This window comes from Pelodiscus sinensis, chromosome 4 (genome assembly GCF_049634645.1).
Source record: "Pelodiscus sinensis isolate JC-2024 chromosome 4, ASM4963464v1, whole genome shotgun sequence".
Lineage (NCBI taxonomy): Eukaryota > Metazoa > Chordata > Testudines > Trionychidae > Pelodiscus > Pelodiscus sinensis.
Genome location: NC_134714.1, coordinates 14,963,705 through 14,989,908, shown reverse-complemented (window position 1 = coordinate 14,989,908; position 26,204 = coordinate 14,963,705). Strand labels below are relative to the sequence as shown.

The 26,204-nt window shown below is 42.4% G+C and overlaps 1 protein-coding gene across 8 annotated transcripts in view; it reads left to right on the top strand.

The window, feature by feature from the left end:
• Window positions 1–23,888, top strand: part of PPP2R5E (protein phosphatase 2 regulatory subunit B'epsilon) — a 231,084-nt gene extending 207,196 nt beyond the window's left edge. For 6 of the 8 annotated variants that reach the window (XM_075926375.1, XM_006110756.4, XM_075926379.1 and 3 more), the window contains 8 exons: window positions 70–178; window positions 1,091–1,144; window positions 1,246–1,296; window positions 15,486–15,605; window positions 16,606–16,733; window positions 18,566–18,667; window positions 19,278–19,421; window positions 21,723–23,888. In XM_075926375.1, the coding sequence (XP_075782490.1) occupies window positions 70–178; window positions 1,091–1,144; window positions 1,246–1,296; window positions 15,486–15,605; window positions 16,606–16,733; window positions 18,566–18,667; window positions 19,278–19,421; window positions 21,723–21,822 (808 nt within the window). In that variant the 3' untranslated portion in view covers window positions 21,823–23,888. The remainder of the gene's footprint in view (window positions 1–69; window positions 179–1,090; window positions 1,145–1,245; window positions 1,297–15,485; window positions 15,606–16,605; window positions 16,734–18,565; window positions 18,668–19,277; window positions 19,422–21,722) is intronic. The other 2 variants (XM_075926377.1, XM_075926376.1) reach the window with 2 other exon arrangements.
• Window positions 23,889–26,204: the final 2,316 nt, after the last annotated feature.

Below are 26,204 nucleotides of genomic sequence, written 5' to 3'. Positions count from 1 at the left end.
TTTGTTCAGACCACAAGTACATTTTCTGTGATGTCACTAATCAAAATTTCCTTTTTTTTTTACTTCTAGTATTATCAATGGTTTTGCTTTACCTCTAAAAGCAGAGCATAAACAGTTTCTGGTGAAGGTGTTGATTCCTTTACATACTGTCAGAAGTTTATCACTCTTCCATGCACAGGTAGAAATTTATATTTAAAAAATCTGCTTGGTTAGAACAGGACAGTAATATGCTTGATTGCTGTGGAAATATTTTGTTTAGCCAAAAAAAAAAAATCTAAATGAAAACAAACACAAAAACCCACAGAAAACTTTTGTCATGTGTAATCAAACTGAAACAGATAGGTATTTAGTGAACTTAAATGCATTTTATAGGATAAATCTAGTGGAATTCATAGATATAGATATAGACTTTATGGATATAGCTCTATGGATTTCATATAACCTTTATATAATGTAAGATATTGTCTAGCACTGAAACTCTGTAGACTTTCCTGCCAGTCACCCAATCTTGCTATCCCTATAATGAGGCTATCTTCTCCACTCATCCAGGCCCTGATTCTGCAACTAGAGGTCTGTTTTTGACTCTTGCACTGTCATCTGTCTAGTTATCTATCTTGGTGATTCTTTACACTCCCATCCTTTTTGCACTTTGGCTCTAAATTGATCCTAATTTCTGCACTCTGGCCTTGTTTTCTTAATCTTTTTTGCAAATTTTTGGCTTTGTTGGCTCCACTCATATGAGTTGTCACAGTGCTGATGCTGCCAAAAGTGTAAAAGAAACATGTTTGCAGAACAATGAGCCTTTCACAATGTTGCTTACATGAGTACAGTTGGAACCCATAAAGTTCAAATGATTTCAAAATGTACTTGGACATATTCATTCCTCACTTTTCGTTTGTTTATTCTTTGTTAACTGCACCTTGGATGGAGTTGCGAATTCCCATGACTTCCAGTTTAAAATAGGATTCAGTTTAGAAAAAGATGTATAGTGAACTGTTCTAATTCCCTATTCTTTTTAATTCTGAACATGTCTTTTGAGTTCTTGTGAAAATGTCATAATTTTATGTTTATATATTTTTCCCCTTCACAGCTGGCATATTGCATAGTACAGTTTCTGGAGAAAGATCCTTCACTCACAGAACCAGTAAATATTTCTTTGATATATTTTTATTTTTTAAATATCAATTTTTCCTAGATGTGAAGTTGTAAAATTTAATGTAATTTATTTTCTCATTTGTAATTCAGGTCATTAGAGGTTTAATGAAATTCTGGCCGAAAACCTGCAGTCAAAAAGAGGTAAGTTCTGTGTTACTCTTAAGACTTAAGTAAAGAAGGAGTTTGATACATAATAAAAAATACATAAGATACATATTAAAGACACTTCTATCCCAGGATCATCCAGAGAGGGTTAGGTAAATAATATGGACAATTTTAAACAATATGGTGTATTTTGGCATCTGTTTAGCTCGTACAGGTGATTCTGTCTATATACAAACTGTCCTGTATTGAACATAATTTTGACTCTAAAGGTGTCAAGCTGATGATAGTTTCGTAGGCCATGTCTACACTACGAGTTAAGGTTGAATTTATTAAGGTTGCTTTCTTACCATCTGATTTTGTAAAGTCAAAGATCCACTGTGCACAAGAATTCAATGTAGTTCGAAGTAGCGCATCCCCAGTAGGGAAACTGCAGTTGACTTTGTTCTGGGTTATGCTTCCGATGCACTCTGGGACCAAAACTGTGCAGCGCATAGTTCTGGGTTCATGTTGTCAGCGTCCCATAATGCACTTGTCTACTACCACCAAAGCGAAACAGTCTTTTCGCACCCTTTTTTACCCTGATTACTAGTGCAAATGCCATTGCAGCATAAGCATGGCCCCCCTCATGGATCCCCTTGTGCATGAAAGCATTGTGATGTTGATGTCTGCCTTCATATGCCTAATGGTGGAGTATGTAGAGACTGTATGCACGTCACTCCAGGAAGAGGACAAATCTCAGGTAAGCCCTTGAGTTGAGTGAATTAGAAATGCACACAGCATCCAGTCCTATGGAAACAATGGAACACTGGTTCTTCTTCGAGTGGCCCCGTGGGTGCTCCACTCTAGGTGTCGGGTCCGTCCCGGCGCCACTGATCGGAAGATTTCAGAGCCATACCGGGCCGGGCCGCGCATGCTCTCTGCGCTGCTGGTCGTTCGCGCCCTTTCCAACGATCGCGGCTCGGCCCCCCCGCCAGTTCCTCTCAACCGTCCTCGGTTGCTGACGGAAAAGGCGATCTCTCTGCGGTCGCTTGCCTTGTTCTCCTAAAAAAAAAAAAAAAAAAAAAAAAAAAACCATAGTCTGTAAATAGTTTGACTTTTCCTGTAGTTTAGTTAGTTATTAGTCTTTGTTAGTTAATTAGAAAGGAAACAGAACATAGTTAGTCAGTTGCGCGCTGAAGCGCTTTTTACTGGTCAGTTTCACCGCCATGTCCGGATCACCCGGCTTTAAGCGGTGCGGACAATGTAAAGAGGCAATGCCTGCGTCTGATGGGCATAGTCTCTGTTTTCGTTGCTTGGGGGAGTCTCATATACCAAGCAAGTGTGCCCACTGTTCTAAATTGACTCCGAGGGCAAGACGAGACAGGGATCTCCGCCTCAAACTCCTGCTCTGCGACAAGGCTCTTCAGCCATCAAACCCTCTGCAACAGGAGTCCTCACAAACCCCAAAAAGAAGGGCAATATCTCCTGCAGCAGCCGGAGCGAAAAAGAAAAAAGCCTCCCCTGCCCGATCCCTGCCAGCGGTCCCTCTCCCCCCGGTGAATCAGGGAGACCGGGGATCGGACAACAGCCGCTCCGCGGCTAAGTCAATTTCCCAGCCGCGCTCTGCAAAACAGGGCAAGCATCGCACTGCGTCTGCCCCACCGCCAGTCTCCCCTCTCCATAGGGAGCACGAGCGGGATCCGACTCCTTCGGGGAGTAAGCGGCCTCGGCTAACAGCGCCGCCGGATAAGTCATCGTCCCCGGAACGGCGGGACATGCTGGGGTCAGCAACGGAGTCGGCTGCCCAAGCGGTCAACGAAGCGGTGCCGCTTGCCGTTCCGCGGGAACGCGCTCCTTCGGCACCAGACAGACGGCACCGGGAGAACCCGGCACCGCAGACCGAGGACCCGGTTCCGTCAAGGCAGCCGGCACCGGAACCTGTCAGCGGCCCCGCAACACACCCGGTGCCGCAGGAGTCATCTGCATCGGCACCGAGAGAGTCATCGCAATCAGCTAGGCTGCAAACAGCCTCTCCTTCTTCTCATGAGTCACGCTCCCCATCTGTTAGGGAGGTTTATCGCAGCACAGCAAGACACTCTGCAAGTGCTAAAGGGCATTCATCAGCCCATGCACGGGCATCTGGGAAGTCGATCCCTAGGGATCATTCCTTGTCTCCCTCTCCTGTGCATTCAACATACCCTTCCCCACCTCAGTACTCGGGATCGGGGAGAGTACCTTACTACCCAAGACATAGGTCCTCACGGTCCCCGCAACGAAGATCTTCCCACTATTACAGAAACACATCTCGTTCTCCGAGTTACTCTCCTCCAAGGTCTCACCATACTAGACATGGTAGCAGATATGCATCCAGGAGACCATCCCCTGATTCTGTTTATCGTTACCACAGGGGTTATTACACGGGTAGGCAGGACAGATCACCGTCCCACTCGTGTTCCTGTTGTTGCCGTCAATCATCTTACAGGCGCCATTCACAACCGGCCTCTGAGCATCGGCGCTCGCAGTCACCCAGACCACCTCCTAGTGCCACCTCAATTTCGGTCCTGTCGGAGCCTGAAGAGGGCCAGATATCGGACACAGATGATCGGCCTCCACAAGCTTCGTCGCAGGATGCCCAGTCTTCTTTCCCCGACGACGCGATTTTTGCTATGGACTCCTCACCACCAGATGACACCAGAGAGTTTCAGGACCTCTTTAAAAGGGTAGCACAATCACAGGAGGTTCAGTTAGCGGACGTGAACGTGAAGCAATACAAGTTACTGAAGAATTTACACCCTAGACAGCAATCTAAGGTGGCTTTACCGCTGGACGAGGCTATCCTGGAACCAGCCACAGAAATTTGGAAGACGCCGGCTTCCACTACTCCATCCTGCAAGCGAGCAGAAAAGAGATACTTCATATCTTCTAAGGGTGCTGAGTTCCTTTTCACTCACCCTCAGCCAAACTCGTTGGTTGTGGATGCAGCTCTTCAGAGAGCTAAGAACCCGCAAGTAAGAAACTCGGCAGCAGACAAGGACGCAAAGAGATTGGACATATTCGGCAGGAAAGTGTACTCCTCTTCAACTCTTCTCCTCCGGATTGCAAATTACTCAGCGTTGCTCTCCAATCATAGTTTTGACAACATTGCAAAATTGTCAGAAATTGCTCAGCGAATTTCCGAAACGGACAAAGTACTTCTCCGAGCTATACTGCAAGAAGGCTACGCATGTGCCAGAGCAGGCTTGCAAATCGCCATGGATGTGGCGGACACAGCGGCTCGATCAATCGCAACAGCAGTTTCCATGAGAAGAGCTTCATGGCTTGCGACCGCTGCCGTACCGAAAGAATTACAGTCTAAGGTCGAGGATCTTCCGTTCGACAGAATCAAGCTGTTTGCGGAGAAGACGGACGAGGTGCTCCACACGGGTAAAGATTCCCGGGCTACCTTACGTACCCTCGGGATGTATGTTCCACCTTTCCGTCGTAAACGCTATTTCCCATTCCAAAGACGTTACGATTACCAGTTCCGCAGACAACAAAACCGTCCATACGATCAGAACCGGTCCAAGCAAAGGACACAGCGCAGACGCCCTCAGCCACCCAGGGTGAATAACGCAGGAGCACCCAAGCAGCAAGTTTGACTTTCAGGTCAAGGGCACGCCGGTCGTTCCGGTAACAGTCAGAGGCACCACTCCCATCTTCAAACATCGGTTGCGACCCTACTACCATCAGTGGGTGGCCATATCATCGGACAGATGGGTGTTGGAAGTGATAAAATTCGGACTCACCATCCCATTTACATCCCTCCCTCCTCCTACCCCTCCCACCCCGTCCCTTTTCAGGGACCCTTCTCACGAGGCCCTCCTAAAACAGGAGGCCTATCGCCTGTTGGAAATCGGGGCAATAGAAAGGGTCCCAGACCAATTCAGGGGAAAAGGATTTTATTCAAGGTACTTCCTGACTCAAAAGAAAACAGGGGGTTGGAGACCCATACTCGATCTACGGGAGTTAAACCGTTATCTGCGAAAGCAGCGGTTCAAGATGGTAACTCTGACTACAATAATCCCTTCTCTAGACACCGACGACTGGTTCGTAGCCCTCGACCTACAAGACGCCTACTTTCATGTGGCCATACACCTGGCGCACAGACGTTTCCTGCGATTTGTTATAAACAACGAGCACTTTCAATACTGTGTCCTCCCGTTCGGGCTGGCTTCAGCTCCAAGAGTCTTTTCAAAGACGCTTGCCGTGGTCGCCGCCCATCTTCGTCGTCTCGGAGTCATCATATTCCCTTACCTGGACGACTGTCTCATAAAGGGAAGGACGGCACAAGAGACAACTCAAATGCTTTCAAAAGTCATAGAGACTTTCAACTCACTCGGGTTGATAATAAACGAACAAAAGTCCACGCTTATTCCAACACAAAACATAAAGTTCATAGGAGCGGTTCTCGAATCCCGCACGGCGAGAGCATACCTGCCCACGGACAGATTCCAGGCAATAAAAGACCTGGTCAATCTTCTCCAAAAGACCACAACAATCTCAGCACATACTTGCCTGCGATTGCTCGGCCACATGGCGGCGGCCACCTTTGTAGTCCCGCATGCACGTCTCCATTTAAGGAACTTACAGCACTGGCTGTCAACGGTGTATGTCCCCATGAGACACGACATACGCAAGTTGGTTACTCCTCCATCCCACGTACACAGGTCCCTCCGATGGTGGACGAGCCCATTAAACATCCTCACGGGAGTACCGTTTCACCAACCTCAGCCATCGGTTCAATTAACATCGGACGCTTCACTCATCGGATGGGGTGCTCACATGAACGGAGAGCGCATCCAGGGGCAATGGTCTCACACCGAGAGGCGTCTTCATATCAACCAGCTAGAGTTGAGGGCGATCTTTTTGGCATGCAGACACTTCCTCCCCAGTCTGAGACGCAAAACAGTCAGGGTGCTGACAGACAACGTAGCGGCGATGTACTATATAAACAGGCAGGGAGGGGCAAGATCACGTTCCCTATGCGCAGAAGCGGTACGATATTGGAACTGGTGCATACAGAACAACATAAGCATAACAGCGTCATACTTACCTGGCATAGCCAATGTCATTGCCGATTCCCTCAGCAGATGCTTTCCCACGGACCACGAGTGGGAGCTGAGGCTGGACGTACTCCAGGGAATCTTCTGCAGATGGGGAACACCCCTGGTAGACCTTTTTGCGACGTCTGTCAACAAAAAGTGCCGCCTCTTCTGCTCCAGGGCGGGGATCGGCAAAGGATCCCTCGGCGATGCGCTCCTGACCGATTGGAAAAAGTCGCTACTGTACGCTTTTCCACCAACAGTCCTCATTCCCAGAGTGATAGAGAAAATCAGGACGGAGAGGGCGACAGTAATTTTAATAGCACCAGCCTGGCCGAGGCAGGCATGGTACCCATTCCTACACAGGATGTCACTTCGAAAGCCATGGCCTCTGCCCTTGTATCGAGACCTCCTCTCTCAAGATCGGGGGGCTCTTCTTCACCCCAAACTAGAAACATTGCACTTGACAGCGTGGCTCCTAACTGGCTTACGCTAGATGAAAACCTCTGTTCGAGCCAGGTCAGGTCCATATTGATACATAGCAGGAGGACATCTACGCGAAATACTTACCTGGCAAAATGGCGTAGATACTCTCTCTGGTGTCTCCAGAATAACGTTCAACCATTGACTGCTCCTCCACAACACATCCTCGAGTACATCCTTCATCTCCGAAATGCTAAGCTTTCTCTGGCATCCCTCAGAGTTCACCTAGCAGCCATCAGTGCCTTCCATCACCCGATACAGGGTTATTCGGTGTTCTCTCACCCGATGTTAAAACGATTCCTAAAAGGTCTAGCCAATATGAGCCCACCTCGAAGGCCGCCTCCTCCGTCGTGGAACCTCGACCTGGTTCTCGATACAATTATGTATCCCCCATTCGAGCCTCTGGCATCTGTATCTTTACAGATGCTAACCATGAAGACCGTCTTCTTGCTCGCTATGACTTCAGCTCGTAGAGTTAGTGAGTTAGGGGCGATAATGGCAAACCCTCCCTTTACTTCTTTCTCGAAGGACTTGGTAACGTTACGTCTACACCCAGCGTTCATACCCAAAGTAGCTTCATCTTTTCATATCAATGAACCGATCGTCCTTCCTTCCTTTTACCCTAAGCCGCACTCCTCAACGAGGGAAGCCCTGCTACATACACTGGACGTTAGGCGGGCTCTTTCATTTTACATAGACAGAACCCGTCAGTGGAGACGAACAGATAGACTTCTAATATCGACAGCGAACCGATCTAAGGGTACTGCACTTTCCACTCAGCGCATTGCCAAGCTTATCACTCTGTGCATTACCACATGCCACTCCATTCGGGATAAACCCTTGTCTTCGCAGCCGCGAGCACACTCGACTAGAGCAGTGGCGACATCTACAGCCTTTGCCAGAGGAGTTCCTTTAGCCGATATCTGCAGGGCAGCCACTTGGGCTTCCAGCTCGACATTTATGAGGCATTATGCTATAGTTCAGAAATGGGGGGCGGACCATTCAGTAGCTTCCGCTGTCCTTTCAACAGTAGATCCTAAGTAACCCGGAGCGCTCTTAGTTCCGACTACTGCTTTATAGTCACCTAGAGTGGAGCACCCACGGGGCCACTCGAAGAAGAAGGGGAAGTTACTCACCTTGTGTAGTAACGATGGTTCTTCGAGATGTGCCCCGTGGGTGCTCCACGTCCCGCCCTCCTCCCCGCTCCGGGTTGTTTTCTGTCTTTCTCTTCCAGAGACCGAGCGGTGAGAGGAACTGGCGGGGGGGCCGAGCCGCGATCGTTGGAAAGGGCGCGAACGACCAGCAGCGCAGAGAGCATGCGCGGCCCGGCCCGGTATGGCTCTGAAATCTTCCGATCAGTGGCGCCGGGACGGACCCGACACCTAGAGTGGAGCACCCACGGGGCACATCTCGAAGAACCATCGTTACTACACAAGGTGAGTAACTTCCCCTTCTGGTGCTGTCAGACAAGTATGGACTGGTGGGACTGCATAGTGCTGCAGATATGGGACAATCATCAGTGGCTGCAAAACTTCCGAATGTGCAAGGCCACTTTCATGGAACTTTGCAAATTGCTTTCCCTTGCCCTGAAGCACTGAGACACCCGAATGAGACCAGCTCTGACAGTGGAGAAGCACATGGCAATTGCCCTGTGGAAGCTTGCAACACCAGACAGCTACCGGTGAATTGGGTATCAATTTAGAATGGGGAAATCTACTGTGGCGGCTGCTGTTATACACGTACCCAAAGCAATCGATACCATTCTGCTATGGAGGGAAGTGACACTTGGAAATGTGCATGTCACAGTGGAGGGCTTTGCCATGATGGGGTTCCCTAACTGCAGTGGGGTGATAGATGGAACACATATCCCCATCTTGGCACCTGACCACCTTGCCAAGGAGTACATAGTCCCTAAGGGGGGATACTTGTTGGTGCTGCAAGCGCTAGTGGATCGCAAGGGCCATTTCACTGACATCAGCATGGAATGGTTGTGAAAGGTGCATGACACGTGCATCTTTAGGAGTTCCTGCCTTTTCAGAAAGCTGCAAGCTGGAACTTTTTTCCCATACTGGAAAATTAGAATAAAAAAGGTGGAAATGTCACTAGTGATCCTTGGCAACCCAGCCTATCCCTTGTTCCCGTGGCTCATGAAGCTATACGTGGACAGCCTGGACCACAGTAAGGAACAGTTCAACTACAGACTGAGCAAGTGCAGAATGGTGGTTAATTGTGCTTTTGAGTGTTGAAGGGAAGATTTAGGAGTCTACTGACTAAGTTAGTCCTCAGCAAATGCAACATTGTCTTTGTGGTGGCAGTCTGCTGTGTGCTCCATAATGTTTGTGAGAACAAGCAGGGAAAGTTATCTGACTGGGTGGGAAGCTGAGGCAAAGCGCCTAGCCCAGGATTGAGCAAAATATGGCCGGCGGGCCAGATCCGGTCTGCTAAGCAACTGGATCCAGCCTGCAGATGCAGCAGGGAACCTCAGCCAGACTCCCTGCTTACCTCACCCACCCCTGCACACCGCTCAGAAAAGTGGCTGTCGGGCTGTTTGTGTTTAACAGCTGTGAGCTGGCAGGGGAGACTTCATCTGCTGCCCCCACTTCCAGCACAATCCCATTGGTCAGTTTCTAGGCAGTTGGAGCTGCCTGTTTGAAGAAAAGGCAGCGCGTAAAACACCTCCACCAGCTCAGGCTCTTATTCACAGACTCACATGGCCCCTGCAGCCTGTGCAGGGAGGCTGCCTGAGAAATACGCTGGGCTGCTGGCTGGGAGTCACTCAGCTAAGTCTCCTAGCCAGATTCTGCCTCTGACACTCCAGCCTCTCCCTCCCCCCAACCCTCTGCCCACAGCTCTTACCCCCCTACCCCACATAAGCCAAACCCTCTGCCCCCTCCAAGCCCATATCTCCTCCCAGACTCTACCCCAGTTCCCTGCCCCAGGTCACAAATCTCTCCTGCCGTAAGTCACACCCCAAACCCCTGTACTCCAATTCCTTGCCCCCAGGTCATAATCACTCCTGCTTTAGATCACAACCCAAATCCCTGTGCCTCCTCCTGCACCCCAGGCCCATGTCCCAGGTCACAACCAGTGTTCCATCTAACATTTTCCTTGGGCGGGTTGAATTTTCTTTTGGACAGGTTGAAATTTCTTATGTGCAACACCAATATTGAGGTAGTGTGTGGATGTGCACCACCAATACAAAGAAAAACCAACACACATAAAATAACTTCCATATGTGTGGAAGAAAATACATTGAAACACGGGATATTTAACAAGGAGTAATGCTTACAATATTTAATATTAATAAAAAGAAAATTAACACTACCCTTGGAGTACATGCTTCATCATCCTTTCTCCCAAAATGCATATTATCCATACAAGTCAAGTAGAAATAGTATGTGCAAGGAAAGCATGACTAATACAGTATTAACTGACACTGGAAAGGAGAATAAAAGGCATTCACTGAGGCTTATACAATTTCGCTGAGGAATTTTTAGTCTCCATGCTATTAACACAGATGAAAATTCTCTCACATTTTGTGTGTCACCATCTCAAAGAGGAGAAGCAAATTAAACATGTGGTTAGGGTTTGTAGACAGATGCAAATGTTTCAAAGAGCTTGCAAATAAGGTTTAATCCTACAAAACTACTAGCATTACACCTAGTACTTGCTACTTCTGACTCATAAGAACCAGAACTCTACCACATAGTAAAGGTCTAGCTTTAATGTAATACATTTTACCATATATTAATTAATAATACAGGATTTAAAAAATCATTAAGATCAGAGTTTTAGGATACTCCGGTATCCCGGAAAAGCTCTGCCATGTCCAAGGAATGTGTTTGCTTTTCTGAATTTTTTTTTGGAAAAGCAGACACGTTTTTTCCGCATCCCTGTATACCTTTTTTTACAAGGAAGAAGGGATGTTCAGAGAGAGGGTTTTTTTTCTGACATTTGGCCCCATGTAGACAGGCCAAATGTTGGAAAAGCCTCTTTCAGAAGAAAAGCGGGAGAAGATACTCAAGTTGCGGTTCGCAGTTTGCATATCTTTCTGACTTTTCTTTGTAGTGTAGACACAGCCTGAGATCTGCAATACTCAAACTTCGGTTAAAATTTTTTTTCTTTCTTACCGTAAGCCATTAACACCTATGTACATTTTGAAATGTAATCATGCAAATGTCCTGGCACATACACACATGCCATACAACCTGCCTTCAACCTGGCCACACAGAAGGGATGGCAGCAAGTGAGTCATGACATCCCAAAACTGAAATGTAATCATGCAAATGTCCTGGCACATACACACATGCCATACAACCTGCCTTCAACCTGGCCACACAGAGAGGATGGCAGCAAGTGAGTCATGACATCCCAGACAATCTGCCCTCTGCTTCCACCTCACTGCACAGATGCCAGCACACGCCCACCCCCCTTTTTTCCCCTCCTACCCCATACAGTCAGCCCTTTACCTCCCTTCCCAGCCCAGGAGGCTTGAGGAGACTGCTGGGTTTCTGCCTCTGCCCCCTCTCTCTACTTGCATGTGGTACTTTCCAAACTCCCCTCCCCTCAGGCTCTCCCCCAAGCCAATTAATTAATTACTCACTCCCCTCCCCACCTCCAGCCACTTATTCTCTCCTTATCTCCCTCCATATCTGCTCTGGGATCTCCTCAGTTCAAGCACATAGCTAGCACCGATAAGCTGCTGCTTAGAGACACTCCACCCCCATCGGTCAGCCGAGCTCCCTACCTGCTCAAAACCTCTGAACCTAAGAATGGGGCTCAAAAAATAGCTGTGCAGGTGCACAGCTTACAGGAAACTTAGGTCACAACTGCCTCCACCCATACTCTCTCCCAGACCCCACACCACCGTCTTGTACACCAATCCTTTACCCCAAGCTCCCTTCTGCACCCAACCTCCATCCCAAACCCCACACCTCTTCCATTAATATCATGGAAGAGTGCAGCCCTTGACCACTTTCCAAAGTCTTGGAGTAGCCCCGCATAAAAAATTATCTCCCCCCCCCCCTCCCCCAAGCCTAGCCAGAGATTTTGAGCAGCCAGACATCAGGGAGCAGTGTACACCAGAGAGGCTTTGGAAGAGAGTTTTTTGAATAGCCAGTTTTAAAAATCATGCATGTTGCTGTCAACAAGGTGCCCCTGGATTCAGTGTGTTTTTCTGTAATACCTCACCCCACACCTGCATTACAAGCAATAAAGAGACTGTTCAGAAATCATGTGTTTTTATTTTGGAAAGAATCAGGGACAGAAAAGGAGTCCATGGTGAGACCTGAAAGGGGAGGGTGGGGAATCAGAAATGTGAGGAAACCCTTTTGCCTCATGACACTCTGGAGGTTGTGTGTGAGGCTGCCCTTGAGTCCCCCTTCCCCTGTGTCCTAGGGCCACTGGAACTGAATGAGGAGAGAAAGTTGTTCTGCAAGGGGTGGGGTGGGGATCCTCTCCAGTCACGCTGCCATGCACTCCATTACAGCCGTCTGGGATGAAAAGACCTTCTCTGGTGCTTCACTTGCAGTTCCCTGTACACTGTCCTTTCCTGCCACTCTGCTCACATCTTTCCAGTAGCATATTTCTTCACTCCATTTGCTCCTTAACATATCTTCCCTTGTCCGTTTTCACCTGCGGATTTCTGTGAGCCAGACAGCTGGTGAAGCCGGGGGGATATGCAGCAAGCTCCCTCTGTTCCTGCTGTAATGAAAAGTTACAAGGGCACACATTACATGAGATACATTGTGGAGCCTAAAGCCTAATCTGTTAACATACAATGAAGGTCTCACTAAAGACAATGGAGAGGTGTTCAGTGCAAGGCCAAAGTTTTATGCTTGAAAGTGGCCACTGTACAGTACATACACAACACAGTTCTCAAGGGAACATCTGGATTCACACGGTTTGGAGGCAAGCATGGTAACGGGCCTGCCAGGGCACAATACTGTGGGCGGGATGGGAGATGGAGTCCAGTCATGTCAGTGGGGCAAGGTAGCAGCTCATGCAGCTTTTTTCCTCTGTGTCCGCCACACCCCACTTCCTGAGAGAGTGCTGCTTTCCCATCCTAGTAGAAGCCTGCGAGCAAGAGGGGGATGGGGTCCAATCAGGCTGGTGGGACAGGGCGGTAGCTCATATGGCTTCCCTCCTTTGTGTCCGTGAAGAGTGCTGCAGGAGGAAAGGAGGAGGTGCCATAGGTTAAAGCCATGCTAGCAGCAGAGGCAGCAGCTAATAGCTTCCCTTCCTTCATCCAGGTTGCCATGCAAGATATCAGTCTTCTCCAAATCACACAGAGTGATAGGGAGCTGATGCTCACTTAATGTGGACAGAAACCTGGGCATTATGGCTGCAATGCTTTGTGCTGCACTACATTTAGCCGTTTAGAACAGTTACTGTTGGCTTGGTGTGGGAAGGTGTCTTACCATGGAGGACAGAATAAGGCAGGCCTCCCCAGAAACCTTGTGAGAAGGATCAAAGAGTTTCTATCTGAGAGCTTCATGGAGATATGCAGGGAAGATTCTCCCTCCCAACTCCAGACACATCAACAAGCGGTTCCAGGTCCCCTGTGCTGTGTAGGCACCGAGTACACTACACATCATGCCCACTTGCCTTAACCCTCTTGTAGCAAGAAAAAAATTGTGAACTCATCAGAAGTGCCCTCCCCAGGATCAGTGCCCAACTGAAACATCCTGGGAGGGGAGGGATTGTCTCCGAGGTTATAAAAAGTTCTTGGCTCTTGCAGCTTGCCAGCTGGCCATTCTCCTTCTCCACCACCATCACCACCATGCTGCTGCCCTGAGTGGGAGGATTCCATGATCTGGCTTGGGAAGGTGGTCACGTCCCTGCCTAAGAGGGCATGCAGGTTGTCGTAGAAGCGCCATTTTTGCGGCAATGCACCTCACTGTCCATTTGCCTCCTTTGTCTAGTGATGAACTGCCTCAACTCCTTTATTTTAACATGGCGCTGCTGGGCGTCCCCGGCATATCCTTTTTTCTCCATGTGCTTTGAGATCTTTGTATAGATATCAGTGTTTCTTTTGGTGGTTCAAAGCTCCAAGAGAATGGATTCCTCTCCCCCATGCCTCTGAGGTCCAAGATTTCCTTCACACTCCATGCTCGTGCTCTTCTGCTCCATTGGGTCCTGGAGTTCATGGAACTTGAATTCATTAAACTCACAGCCAGGTGTGCTGCCTTCTCTGAGGTGTACTCGCAACGCTGTCCACATAGGAAATAAAATTCAAACTTTCCTGGTGCTTTTCCTGTTCATCTGGAGAGCAGTAGAGGTGCAAGTTCTGGCCAGAGTGGTCAAAGCACAGCATTGTGGGATGCCTCCCAGAGACAAAGAATGTCAACTTTCACAATGCTTGGTCTGCACTACTGTAGAGTCAACCATACAAGGTCAAATATTGCGTTACTCCTCATGTAAAGCAGGAGTATTGAAATCTACTTCAGCAGCCCTTAAGGTCAACAGAACAGGGTAGGAATTGTGGACTAAGTGTTTTGAAAATTAACCTTTATGCAGCTAAAGTTTGACCTAAACTCCTAGTGTAGACCAGACCATAGTCTCGGTTGGCAAGTTTAAGTAGTATGCTAATATAAGCATTCTTTCACAAGAGAGTGACTTTTCATGTAAACGCGGGTAAAAGTGAATGTTTTGAAATTTCATGGAAAAATTCTGTTACGAATTGAAGCAGTTTGTGTTAGGCCTACTTTTTCATAGTTGGGCTAGAGGTATTTGCAGTTAGTTACATGATCTTGCAAATCCGAGCTTACACACTGATGTTTATGGGAAAGAGAAAGCTTCTTTGTTTGAAAATTTGGCCCAAAAGACAAGTAATTAAAGATGGATCCTTTAATTACGAGGGTAAAATCCTGGCCTATTGAAGTCAATGGAAGTTTTGCCATTGTCTTCACTGGGACCAGGCATTTACCCCAGCTACATAGCGCCATCTGTAAATTCCTTAGGGCAAAGACCATGCATTATAATCTGTAAATAGAGCACTAAGCATGTGTTGTTCAGCCAGAAGCAAGATCCAGGAACTATGGAGTGTAGAATTTATCATTCAGTTTGATAAAATGCGGAGAATGGAAGCTAATAGAAGTTGAAGATGCCCAACACCTTGCAGATTTTTTTTTAAATGATGAATCAAATAGTCTTGTCTTCTCCCTCTTTTCACTATCCCACTTAGCAGCCATTACTTTTTTCACAAATCCTTCATCATTTCAGAGTGATTTGAACCTCTATCTCTCCTGAGGAGCAAATGTGTTATATGGGTGTGAAAGGTTTGTACAGCATTAGGGCCTAAACTATAAACTAGTCTTTTTGATAACTGTCATGAGCTATAGAAAAATGTATACTGCTGTAGGAATACAAGTATGTTTATCCTTAAGTTCATTGCTAACCAGCTACAAAAACTGTTCCCTTTTGTTTGTATTTAGAGTTAGTGTGCAAAATTTTGGAAACTTGTTCTGTAATTTTGCACCTGCTATTACTTGTGGGGTCAAATCTTGAAATTTAGCTATCTTAACTGTCTGATTTCAGTTAAATAAATAAAGTGGATGACTACATTCTGTTGTTTGTGCCTATAAAACTAGAAGATGGGTTGAGACCAGTTTGAAAACTTAGCTGATGAATTGCAAATACAAGATTTGACAAGTTCTGAATTTAACAATTACTTGCGTCTAGGTCATGTTCCTTGGGGAGCTGGAGGAGATCTTGGATGTGATTGAACCTTCACAGTTTGTCAAAATTCAGGAACCTTTGTTTAAACAAATTGCCAAGTGTGTTTCTAGTCCTCACTTTCAGGTCAGTAAAACAAGTAATTTAAAAAAAAATAGAAATATAGTTTCTAAGCAGTTGTGAATGTACATAGTGGAAATCTAAATGTTGAGTTTAATACTGATTAGACTATATTTACTGTTTCTCTATCCGTGGCTGAGTGTGTTACACTAGCAGATCCTACACTCAGAGAAGATTGAACTAGAACAAAGATGAGACTCCAAGGGTGAGATCTTAGATTCCATTCAAACATACATCTCATGGCAAAGAGGGGTAAAGTGGGTGTAAATCACCCTCCTAATCCTAGGCTATGCTAGCATAATTAGCTCCTAGGGTAATTTAGACATTCCAGTAAATGATCAAAACCTGCCTTCAAGGGTCCCTCACGAACCTTCACATAGGAAGTGTGGTGGGGACTCAGGGGGCAAGGCATGTTAGAGGCAGAGTGTAACAAAAAGCAGTGTTTTTGTGAGTCTAAGCAGTGCTCATGGAGTTTGATGCGACTGAGTCCTTCAAAGGAGTCTGAATTATGCCAGCAATTTCTTTAACCCTTAGAGTATTTTAGGATCTGGAGGGAGCAATCATGGCTTAAAGCCACCTTCGCCCAACCCCCTCTTGCCTTGTTTTTCAATTATGCCAAGTACAGAGCACCTCTTGTAAGATACTCCATGCCTTGGCTTTCTTTGATTTAGCTGGGAGACAAGAATTTGAACCATGACACATCAGTATTCAGCACTTTCCCTGGGTTCAAGTCATACGGGTCTGTGAAACCACAATGAAACCAAACTGTGAATATTTATACATTAATTTTAATCATTTTAAATGTGTTTTGTAGTTACTTTAAAGACCTCCTTACATTAATGCAAGTTATTTCCTGGATAAAATAGAGATTTAATTTTGAAAGTAATGATAGCCCTTTGATTGGCTCTGAAGCTATTTGTTTATGGTGAGTTTTCTGTAAAATGTAACAAATTTGTAGGTAACTGAAATTTTCTGATGGATTTTATTCTTTTTTCCCCTATCAAAGGTGGCAGAAAGGGCACTGTATTATTGGAATAATGAATATATCATGAGTTTGATAGAAGAGAACTCCAACGTTATACTTCCCATCATGTTCTCCAGTCTGTATAGGATTTCTAAAGAACACTGGAATCCGTAAGTTTTGGCATTATCTTTTATCTGTCCACTTGCTGAAACCTGTATGTTCAACCCTGGAAATTCCAGATTAAAGAAAACATGAGCTCAAAAGAGACAATTCAGACCTGATGTAAACAGAGGACATACTATTAATGTAAATAGAATTTAAACCAGGGTGGTATTTGGCTCAGAATAATTTTAAATTATCTGATACATGCACAGAATCTGAACTCTGTAGGATAATAGCAGTGTAGATTATTTTATTTCCAAAATAATTAGGGCAGATAATATATGCTGCATAAATATTTTTTTAAACTTTTGTATTTATTTTTTCATCATAAATACAAAAACAATAGAAATGGAAAAACTGCATAATTACCAAGAAAAAGTATCAGGCACCCAAACATTTCTAATGCTCTGTGAATACATAACTATAAATTGGTTCACAGGAGAAGCCTGACTGTAAATTGACCTGTCACATACCTCTTGATTTTAATACATCTCTGTAGATACAACATAATATTTTGATTCATGTCATCTAATCAGTGGCGGCCGCATTTTTCTAAATGTAAACAGGTGCGTACAAATTTCAGTAGGTTCTCAGGTTAGATTATTTTTATAAATATATTCAAAGACAATGTCAGCTCTTAAATCAGCATTAATCAATAGATGGTTCACAGTGAGATACAAATTATTTGCTCATATTGAGCAACCTATGTTCTCAAACTACACTGATGTACACTGTTTAGAAAAATTGCATCCTTACATGATCATGAAAATGTACCTTTCCTATTTATCTGTTTTGGGTTTTTTGTTTTGTTGTGGGTTTTTTAAAGTTAGTTTAGGGAAACATTTAATGATATGTGTAGTTATGATTAGATGTTATCCATTTACTAGTTGGCAGAGAACATGTCTGGGGCTTCGTGATTGCAAAATGCTATCCATATCCTAAAATTTAATGTTGGAATCGTTTTCAGCATGCATACTGCATTTTTTATTTAGGCTATACTTTAAAAAATTGTGATTAAAATAAACTTTCATCTCTTAGAATTATCACCTCTTCCTCAAAGATTTTTTTCTCGGTGGTCTTGTTTTCTTTTTATATGTACTGAAGTGAAATGACCATGAAATGCACAACTCCAAGGGAATCTCTCATATAATTCATACTTGGCTCTATATAGATCTGCAGCATGTTCATACTCTGTTCAGAAGCATCCAGTGAACCTTTTTGTATGCATAAGTCACATCTGATGTTTGTTTAGATTTACTTTTGTTAGAATAACAATTTTGGCCATTGGATTACATTCAGAATTGCTCCACTGCTTGGTAAAGTATCTGCACTTGTATATGCTAGGTATCTCTTGTTACCTATAATAGGTAGGGATGTGAATGCATACCTGGTTAACAGATAAACATCTCCCTTACCAGGCAATGCTTATCAGTTATGGTTAATTAATGGGGCGCTGGAGCAGACCCCCTCTGATCCGGCACACCATGGGCAGCGGGGCTCCAACTTGGCCAGAGCAGCTCCCATCCGCAGTGAGGGGGGCGCCGCACCAGCCCACCCTCATTTAATCGGTATGGGATTTTACATCTCTAGTAGTAGGTAGGGATTTGTTCTTTCCGTTTACCTGATAAAAAGTGTGATTCTCCCTTCATATAAATATGTAAATCAAGAGTAACTTCAATGAAGTTACATCACTCTTAACTAATAGCTCAGAATAAGGCTCAGCAATTCCAATAAGAATAGTTAAGAAAAGTGTGTATATTATATTTTTTTCTTATTCAGTTTCAACTAAAGCTGATAGATGCTTTATCTTTTTTCTTTTTCTTTTTTTTTTATTTCACAGGGCAATTGTAGCTTTAGTCTACAATGTATTGAAGGCGTTTATGGAAATGAACAGCACCATGTTTGACGAGCTGACAGCCACTTACAAGTCAGATCGTCAGCGGTAACTTTTTAAAGCTTTTTTGTCAGCTGTGCATAAGGCCTGCCATTTAATTTGTTCCTCACACTTTGCTGTGATTGCATAATTTCACACACAATTGATTGCAGTGCCTCATTTTTTTTTCTGCATGCTCATTAGCCTTGTCCTTGCAAGAGACTATCACATAGAGTTGGTTGTTTTCTTCCCTATGAAATACAGTACCCGTTGCATAGCTTGTGGATTTGCATTCCTCAGAGCTCCTTTTGGCGCCACATTCCAAAAGACTTAAATGTATCAAGATTTTCAGAAATGTAAGAACAACAAGGGTTTAAAGAGATCACTTTAAGTTAAAGGTTTAAAAAAAGGTGGAGGTGGGACATGAGGGATTTCCTCAACACATGACTCACCATAAGACCCATCCTTCTTATCCTGCACGTGGTCTTAAGCCTAAGTGGCACCTTTCAGTATTTCCTTGTTCACTGATCTTGATATAGCTAAGTCCTTTAGAGTGAAGAATCCAGTAGCTGCACCATTCGTACAATCATTAGTTGCACCCTAGTATAATGTTTTTTGTCTATTTTCTTTAATCTTCATTCTCCAATTATAGTGCATCATCTTTTGTCTAAAATTTCAGTTTATCCAAAGCAGCAGGTGAAAAAAATGAGGAAACTTCGGGAACTCCGGGCAGTTTGCGACTTCGTTTAAGTCGTGTCTTTTGTGTGACTCGGGGTTCCCACAAGCAAAGTGAAGGGTACTGTATGTCATCAAACCTTCTTAGGTTAGTATAGTCTTGGAAGTCTTTTGGAGACCATGAGACTGTTGAATTGTGTGACCAGGTTCATAGTTCACCTTTTGCTTTGCTTTGCTTTGCTTTGATATATAATAAAGTACAATGTTTTATATGGTTACAAATCTGTAATTAATGGGTTAGATTGTGCACTGGATTAATGACTGCATTAACATGTTCTGTGTCGAGTCCTGAGCCAAGTCATATGTGACTTTATGGTTTTTGTTCGGGCCCTGGTAGACAAGGTTCAATCTGTCAGATTAGTTGACATAATCACTGTACAGTTTGTAGTGTGTGTAACACAGAATCCTAGGGCTAGGTATCTGATCCAGGAAGGTTCTGAGAAACCTCAGCTACTGTTGAAATTGATGCATGTGACAGGGATTCTGTCTGTATCTCATGTGGCACTCTTTGTTTCACAGGATCAGACTCTGCCGTAACCTGTATGTTACAGGCAATGACTATATGGATGAACTTTCTTAGCACTTACTTTGATTACCTCTACTGTACCTAGGGCTGGTGCTAATAGAAATATATTAATTGTTATTTTAAAATATATACTAGAATGTAAAAATGGATTAAATTAACTTCATTATTAAACCATATATAATATTAACAATTAAACAATCACAGTTGCTTTAGGTAAAGACTTTTTAGGGTTCTGTGGAAAAACCTGGCCATGTATTCAAACATCTTTCCATAGGAGATTGGATTTTAGATTACTAAATGCTGGTGCAAAGTACATTAGTATTTGTAAGAAGTGTTGTAGTTAGAAGTGGCAAATACTTCAGTAAGAATTTAATGCATAATGCAATCCCCAAAATGAAATTACAGTCTAAGAACACACATTCCAAAGGCAGCCTAGTGAATCAGTTGACATCAGGGGGGATTATTCACAGGATCAGGGTTTAGGAAAAGAAAGATTTATGCTGGGTTCCCCAACAGAACAAAATTTTCAAAAATAAGAGTGATGCGTATAGCCCTGGCAAATTCTAAATAACTTGGCTAAAATTTTAAGTGTCAGTGAATAATAATAGTTCAACGATAGGTGAACTAATGAGGTAACCCATTGAAATATTTTAAAAAGAAGGGATACATGTTACAGCAATTAGATAATAAAATGATAAATCTCTGTTAAGTGTATTCACCATTTCTTGTATTTAATTTTGAATATTTTTCAGCAACTGTGTATAATGAAAGTAGAAATTATGAGTGGAAACAGATACTTGTTTCTTTCCAAGAATGTTGTTATAGATATTATGTGCAAATGACTGCACTTTGACTAAATGAAGTTTTGCTAGGATTAAGAATCTAAATCAGTGGAATATTTTGAGAAACTCTGCAGTGTGGCAAATTTGAAATTTGTACATCTGTACCCTAACTGTCCATGATACTCACATTCCCATTGGACCAGATCCTGCAATGTGACTTAAGCAGAAATTGAAAACTGTCTCCAACTTCTGGAATAAAGACCATATACTCCACATGTTGTAGTTGTTATTGGAACATATTGACCTAATTTTATGCTTATTTAAAAGCAGTTACAACAGTATGTCTCTGCTTCATAGCATCAAAACCATATTAACGCCAAATAACCAGTAACAAAGAGAGAGAACTCAGAGAATAAAAAAATTAAATTCTAGTTTAGTTTTTTAATTTTTATTGGGTTTCTCCTGACACTTCATCCATTCAGTTGGACTCCAGTCTTGTTACTCTCATTCCTTTTATCTAATCAAATAGAGCAATCTGTTGGTAAAGCAAACATTGCACAGATTATTTTGAAGGAATTTAGAAGGAATAAAGACAAATTAATTAAATGAGGGTCAGATCCTGCAACTAGATTGACACTAACTGCACTGCTGAAGTTAATCTGGCCTTGTCTGAGAGAATAGGCTAGGTTTAACATTAATTAAAACAAAAGAAACCATTATAGTCTTCTGTAAAGAAATAAACTGAAATTGTGAAATAGAACTTGGCCACAAAAGTATGTATTAACACAAAATTGAATACATTTTATCCATAAAATATTTTAATATAATTGTCATATGATCTAGTAATTTTTGCTCTTTTGTAAAATTAACTTCAGTAAAGATTTTTAAACTTTTTTTTCTTAGCATATCCCATCTCCTGTTTCAGCATCATTTATGTAAAATAAAAGTTGAAGTAAAGAATGTGTACTGATGCATGTGCATTGGAAAAATATTTCTCATAGCTTACATCAAATAAGTATTGTTGAATAGAAACTTTTAAAGGTTCCTTACTGTTAACATTTTGTTTTATTTTATCTGCCAGTGAGAAGAAAAAAGAAAAGGAACGTGAAGAACTGTGGAAAAAACTGGAGGATTTGGAGTTAAAGAGAGGTCTTAGACGTGATGGAATAATTCCAACTTAACAAAAGAAACAAAGCAGCATTATTAACCTGTGGAGTCACACATTTATGTAGTAGAAGATGGAGCAACAGTTTTCTGTATTGTGCAACTTTACAGTAGATTTCACATTTGTTTCATTATTACAACACTGTATATAACTGTCTCTAAGTAAAGGAAAAAATAAGGACTTTTATCCAAAGTTTGGACAACAGATGGACTTCTCAGAACTTTGCAAACATAATCATTGTTTTGACCCTTCTTTAAAACCAGTCTTCAGAGATCTTTTGAGGAAAATTGCTATGTCAAAATTCCATTGTCAGGACCCGTTCCTTATTTATCATTAGCAGAAAGTATGATACAACTTTCAAATGTGAACAATCTTAAATTTAGCTTGCCTTTCTGCTAAACTGTTCAATGTATTTATAGTAAAAGAGAAAAAAAAGATTGTCATTTCCTTTTGAGTTTGTGTGACATCCTCCTTCTCTGGATAACTTTACTGTAATTTGACATTTTTTTTCCTTTTGCACATCTTCATAAGTTGAATGTCCATGCAAATCAGGGCCATGAAAAATAGAGGTCCCTAAGGTTTTGTTTACTGGTGTGAGCATCTTTCTGGTACCAGTCTAGTACTGGTACTTCTTCAGTGCAAACATTAGGAAGAAGAATGAAAAGGTGATAAACATAGTAGGGAAGGAAATTTCAGATTAATGTATCGATTTATTGTGAATCCACAGTGTCTTGAATCCTTTGAAAATGGGCAATGGTAACACCATGAACTTCAGTACCTAACCAGTATTAGTTACATGTCATATGACATATACCAGAGCTGTTTTGGTAATACTAATGGCTAAATGATTACAGTAGATATACATTTTATTGGACCATTTTGAAATTATAACGACAAACGCTAAACAGTACAAGCATGAAATTGATTTCCAGTGGTCATGGATCTAATTGGGAACAGAGCTGAGCAAACAGTTTGGACTGTTTGGAGTTGTTGCCTTACTTTTTAATATGTATTTATAAAGTATTCCAGCAGAAGAGGATGTAGCCTCTAAAAACATATTATAGTGTGTTTGTGACCGTACTCATCACAGCGCCAGCCCTATGGATTTAGCTGGAAAGGATTGTGGATAATATACTTCTGCATTCTGAAGTGGATGCTCATTCCTAACTACTGTATTTGTTACCAGAAGTGGTTCTACAAATGCTACTGAAAAAAAAATTCTGGAAATCCTAATGTCCTGAGTATTAATAATAAAGTTTAAAATGCTTTTATATCCAAGGTGCATTGTGACCAAATTGTTTAAAAGAAAAATAAGAGGGCGGCTGTAATATAAGTATGCATTATTGGCTATCTGCTTTGTATTTAAAAGTGGAATCTTACATCTTTGGTCAGTAAAATGCTGATAAGACTTGTGTACAGTATATATTTAGCTAATGCAGTTGCATTATTATATACTGAAAGGTATATGTTTCAGGATTTTTCTCCAGGATGCTTTTGAACTGTTATAGACCTATGACAGTGAGTTGATAGTACCAAACCATCAATCCAGCAGTATTTATGGTATAAAGCTGACTTGGTGTTCATGAGTCTTTGTGTTAGTTGCAAACATGAACTTATGACCTGTTGCCATTGATAGAAATACAGTATAAGCTAGAGCTTGTATATTTTTTTCTTCCTACCATTCAAATGTACAGTAGAATTTGAGGTTTTCTTGTTTCCAGGTTGGAAAAAAAAAAAGCGGGAGGGGAGCAGGAATCCAATCCCAGGTTACTGACTTTTTCAGGATTATCAGTTCACAGTTTGTACACATTGGTCTGCACATTGGATGTTGGAAATGCAACAACTTTGTAAAAGCTTGACACTGTTAATTCTGAAAAAAGAACAGAAGTGAATCAGTCATCTGCAACCCAAAACGCCACAACATGGTTTAATGGGATTAATATAAGCCTCTTATAAGAACACTGACTGGGACTCAATGTAAACTTGGCAGATACTGTCATAAGTGAAACATTTTATTTTAAAAGTGCTGGAACAAAGGTGCAAGCTCAAATACTGAAGATTAAATAAATTTATAAAAAAACAGTCCCTTAGCCCTTTGATTTTGACAGCTTTTTGTTTCTACTACAGTTGGGGGTTGTATTTAGTAGTGTGAATATGTCTGAAATGAGAGGGTACACTTAAACTCATTCTTGACTTGACTGTGTTAAATCATCAACAATTGAACCATTATGGTGGAAAGAAATCTTTGTGTTTCCATTTTTTTTTTTTTGGCCTGGCAGAATGAAAAGAAACAATGTGGCATTAGAAAAAGGTGCCTTCTTTTCCTGTGCTTAGAATTTAGGTGAGTGCTGATTATTATTGGATGTCCTTGGTTTTGGCATGACCTACTGAAATTGATCATACAAAATTCACAAAAACCTATTTGGTTGCAATATTCTACTACATCTCATGTGGGGACATTGGAGAGTATCTAAAAGTGATTTTCACTTCTAAGATGGAATATTTCTTTACATAGAATGCGGTAACATGAGGTTAGTTACCTGGGTCTAAAAAGGTGAGGTCAGTCTGAAGTTGTACTTTGTGATGTACTTAAAAAAGCACTTGCCATATTGTTACCACAGAATCTACGCAATCCACTGTCTGCTGCAACGCAAAGGCAATACTCTCTGCCTCTGTCCCACTGGAATCAATGGGAGTTTTGTGTAAAGATAAAGGCAGCATATGGATTTAAGTCAATTGTGATCAGTGAATCCATTCAGTTGGGTTTTGTTTGCTCCATGGTTTTGAGAAACTACTTTTTTGTTAATGGCATTTATAGCCTGCCAACATTACAGCTGATGGAAGATCACTCATGTCTTGAACCATATTGATTACAGGGGAAAGACTAAGCATTGTCAGGTCAAAGTAATGAACAATATTTTCAAAACTAGAGCATAACATCAGGTTATAGGGAAGTAAAAGTTCCTCTTGGTACTTTAAATTGAGCATGCATTGCTTTCTTAATCTTGTAAGCTTCCCCTATTGTTTTCATAACTTTTGAGTGTTTTTGCCTCTCCTCCAAACCTTTGAATACTTTAAATAAAAGCATTCTAATGCCATTGGAGTATTTGCAAGCACGGTTACAGTAAATTAATCTTGGTTTTGTTAGCATAAATAGAAGGATTTAATTTATTTTTACCTTCTTCTATATATGGACAATCCAGGATGCAGAGCCAAGAACTCCTTGAGTTAGAATTGAAGCAGCTGTACTCATGTTGTACATGTGTAAGTATAGCCTCAGGCTCTCTTACATAATGGAAAAAGAAAATATATTGTTTGAAAAGCTTTTTTTTGGTTTGTTTTTACTGTTTTGTGGGAGAGTTCGAGAACTGGATACATAGTTCCTTCTCCCATGCACCTCATTTTCTTTTCAATTAGGATCATAGAACTGGCTTAGAAAGCAGGAGGTGCCCTTTTTCAAGACTGACATTGTCCTGTGACAAAATGAGGGTGATCAAAAGCATGAGGAAAGCATTGTTTTTATTTGCACATGAATATTTTTATTTTTGTATCTTGGAAAATAGCTGGGTAATGAGTCAAAAACTAGTTTTTCTAGTACACATTGGCAGTGAGTTTTATATTCCCCAATAAACGGATTGTGTGTTCTTCAAGCAAAGTTCAGCTAATTTTGATTTAAAACAAGGGTTTATCCATGTGCTATTTATTATCCAAAGAAGCAGCAGCGTCAGTTTAGAAGAAACTGACATCCTATCATGACCTCACTGAACACAGGATGTATTTATTTGGTTTGTTTTGGATAACTTACTATATATAAGCTCTAATCAAATTTCACGTGTTGATGTGGGGTTCTCAACGATAAATAGTAGCAATGCAGTTCTTGTCATTGTCTAATATAAAGAATGACCTGCTTATGCTTTTTATTTAAAAATTAGCATTAGTCATAGATTCCTTGATATTTTAGTATTTTGTTGTTTAAGCATGAGAGGGCAGCAAAAGTTCATTTCCCACCCCCCCCCACCCCCCACACCTCTCAAAGAATGCTGTAGTTCAATTACTGTTTTTAAATTTAGATGCACTTAAGCTATTGGGTGCGTGGAGAAATAAAACATTTTTATATGAAAAGTTGCTTATGAAAATATACAGCCTGGTCTAACCAGACTCTTCTATGCTACATCAAAGTAATAAAAGAAAAATCTTCCATCTCTGGGTAAAGTGAAGCAGGTCTTAAAGATTTGAATTGCCGTTCTTTGAACATCACTTTCTTTTTCTTAAAAAATGGAATTAAAAAATCAAACTCAATGGTGCTCCCAAATATAAATGTGTAACCTTTCCCTCTTGCACATGTGCAAGAGGCTGTGTACTGTGGGTGCATCTAATAAAGAAAGCAATGAAGTGTTT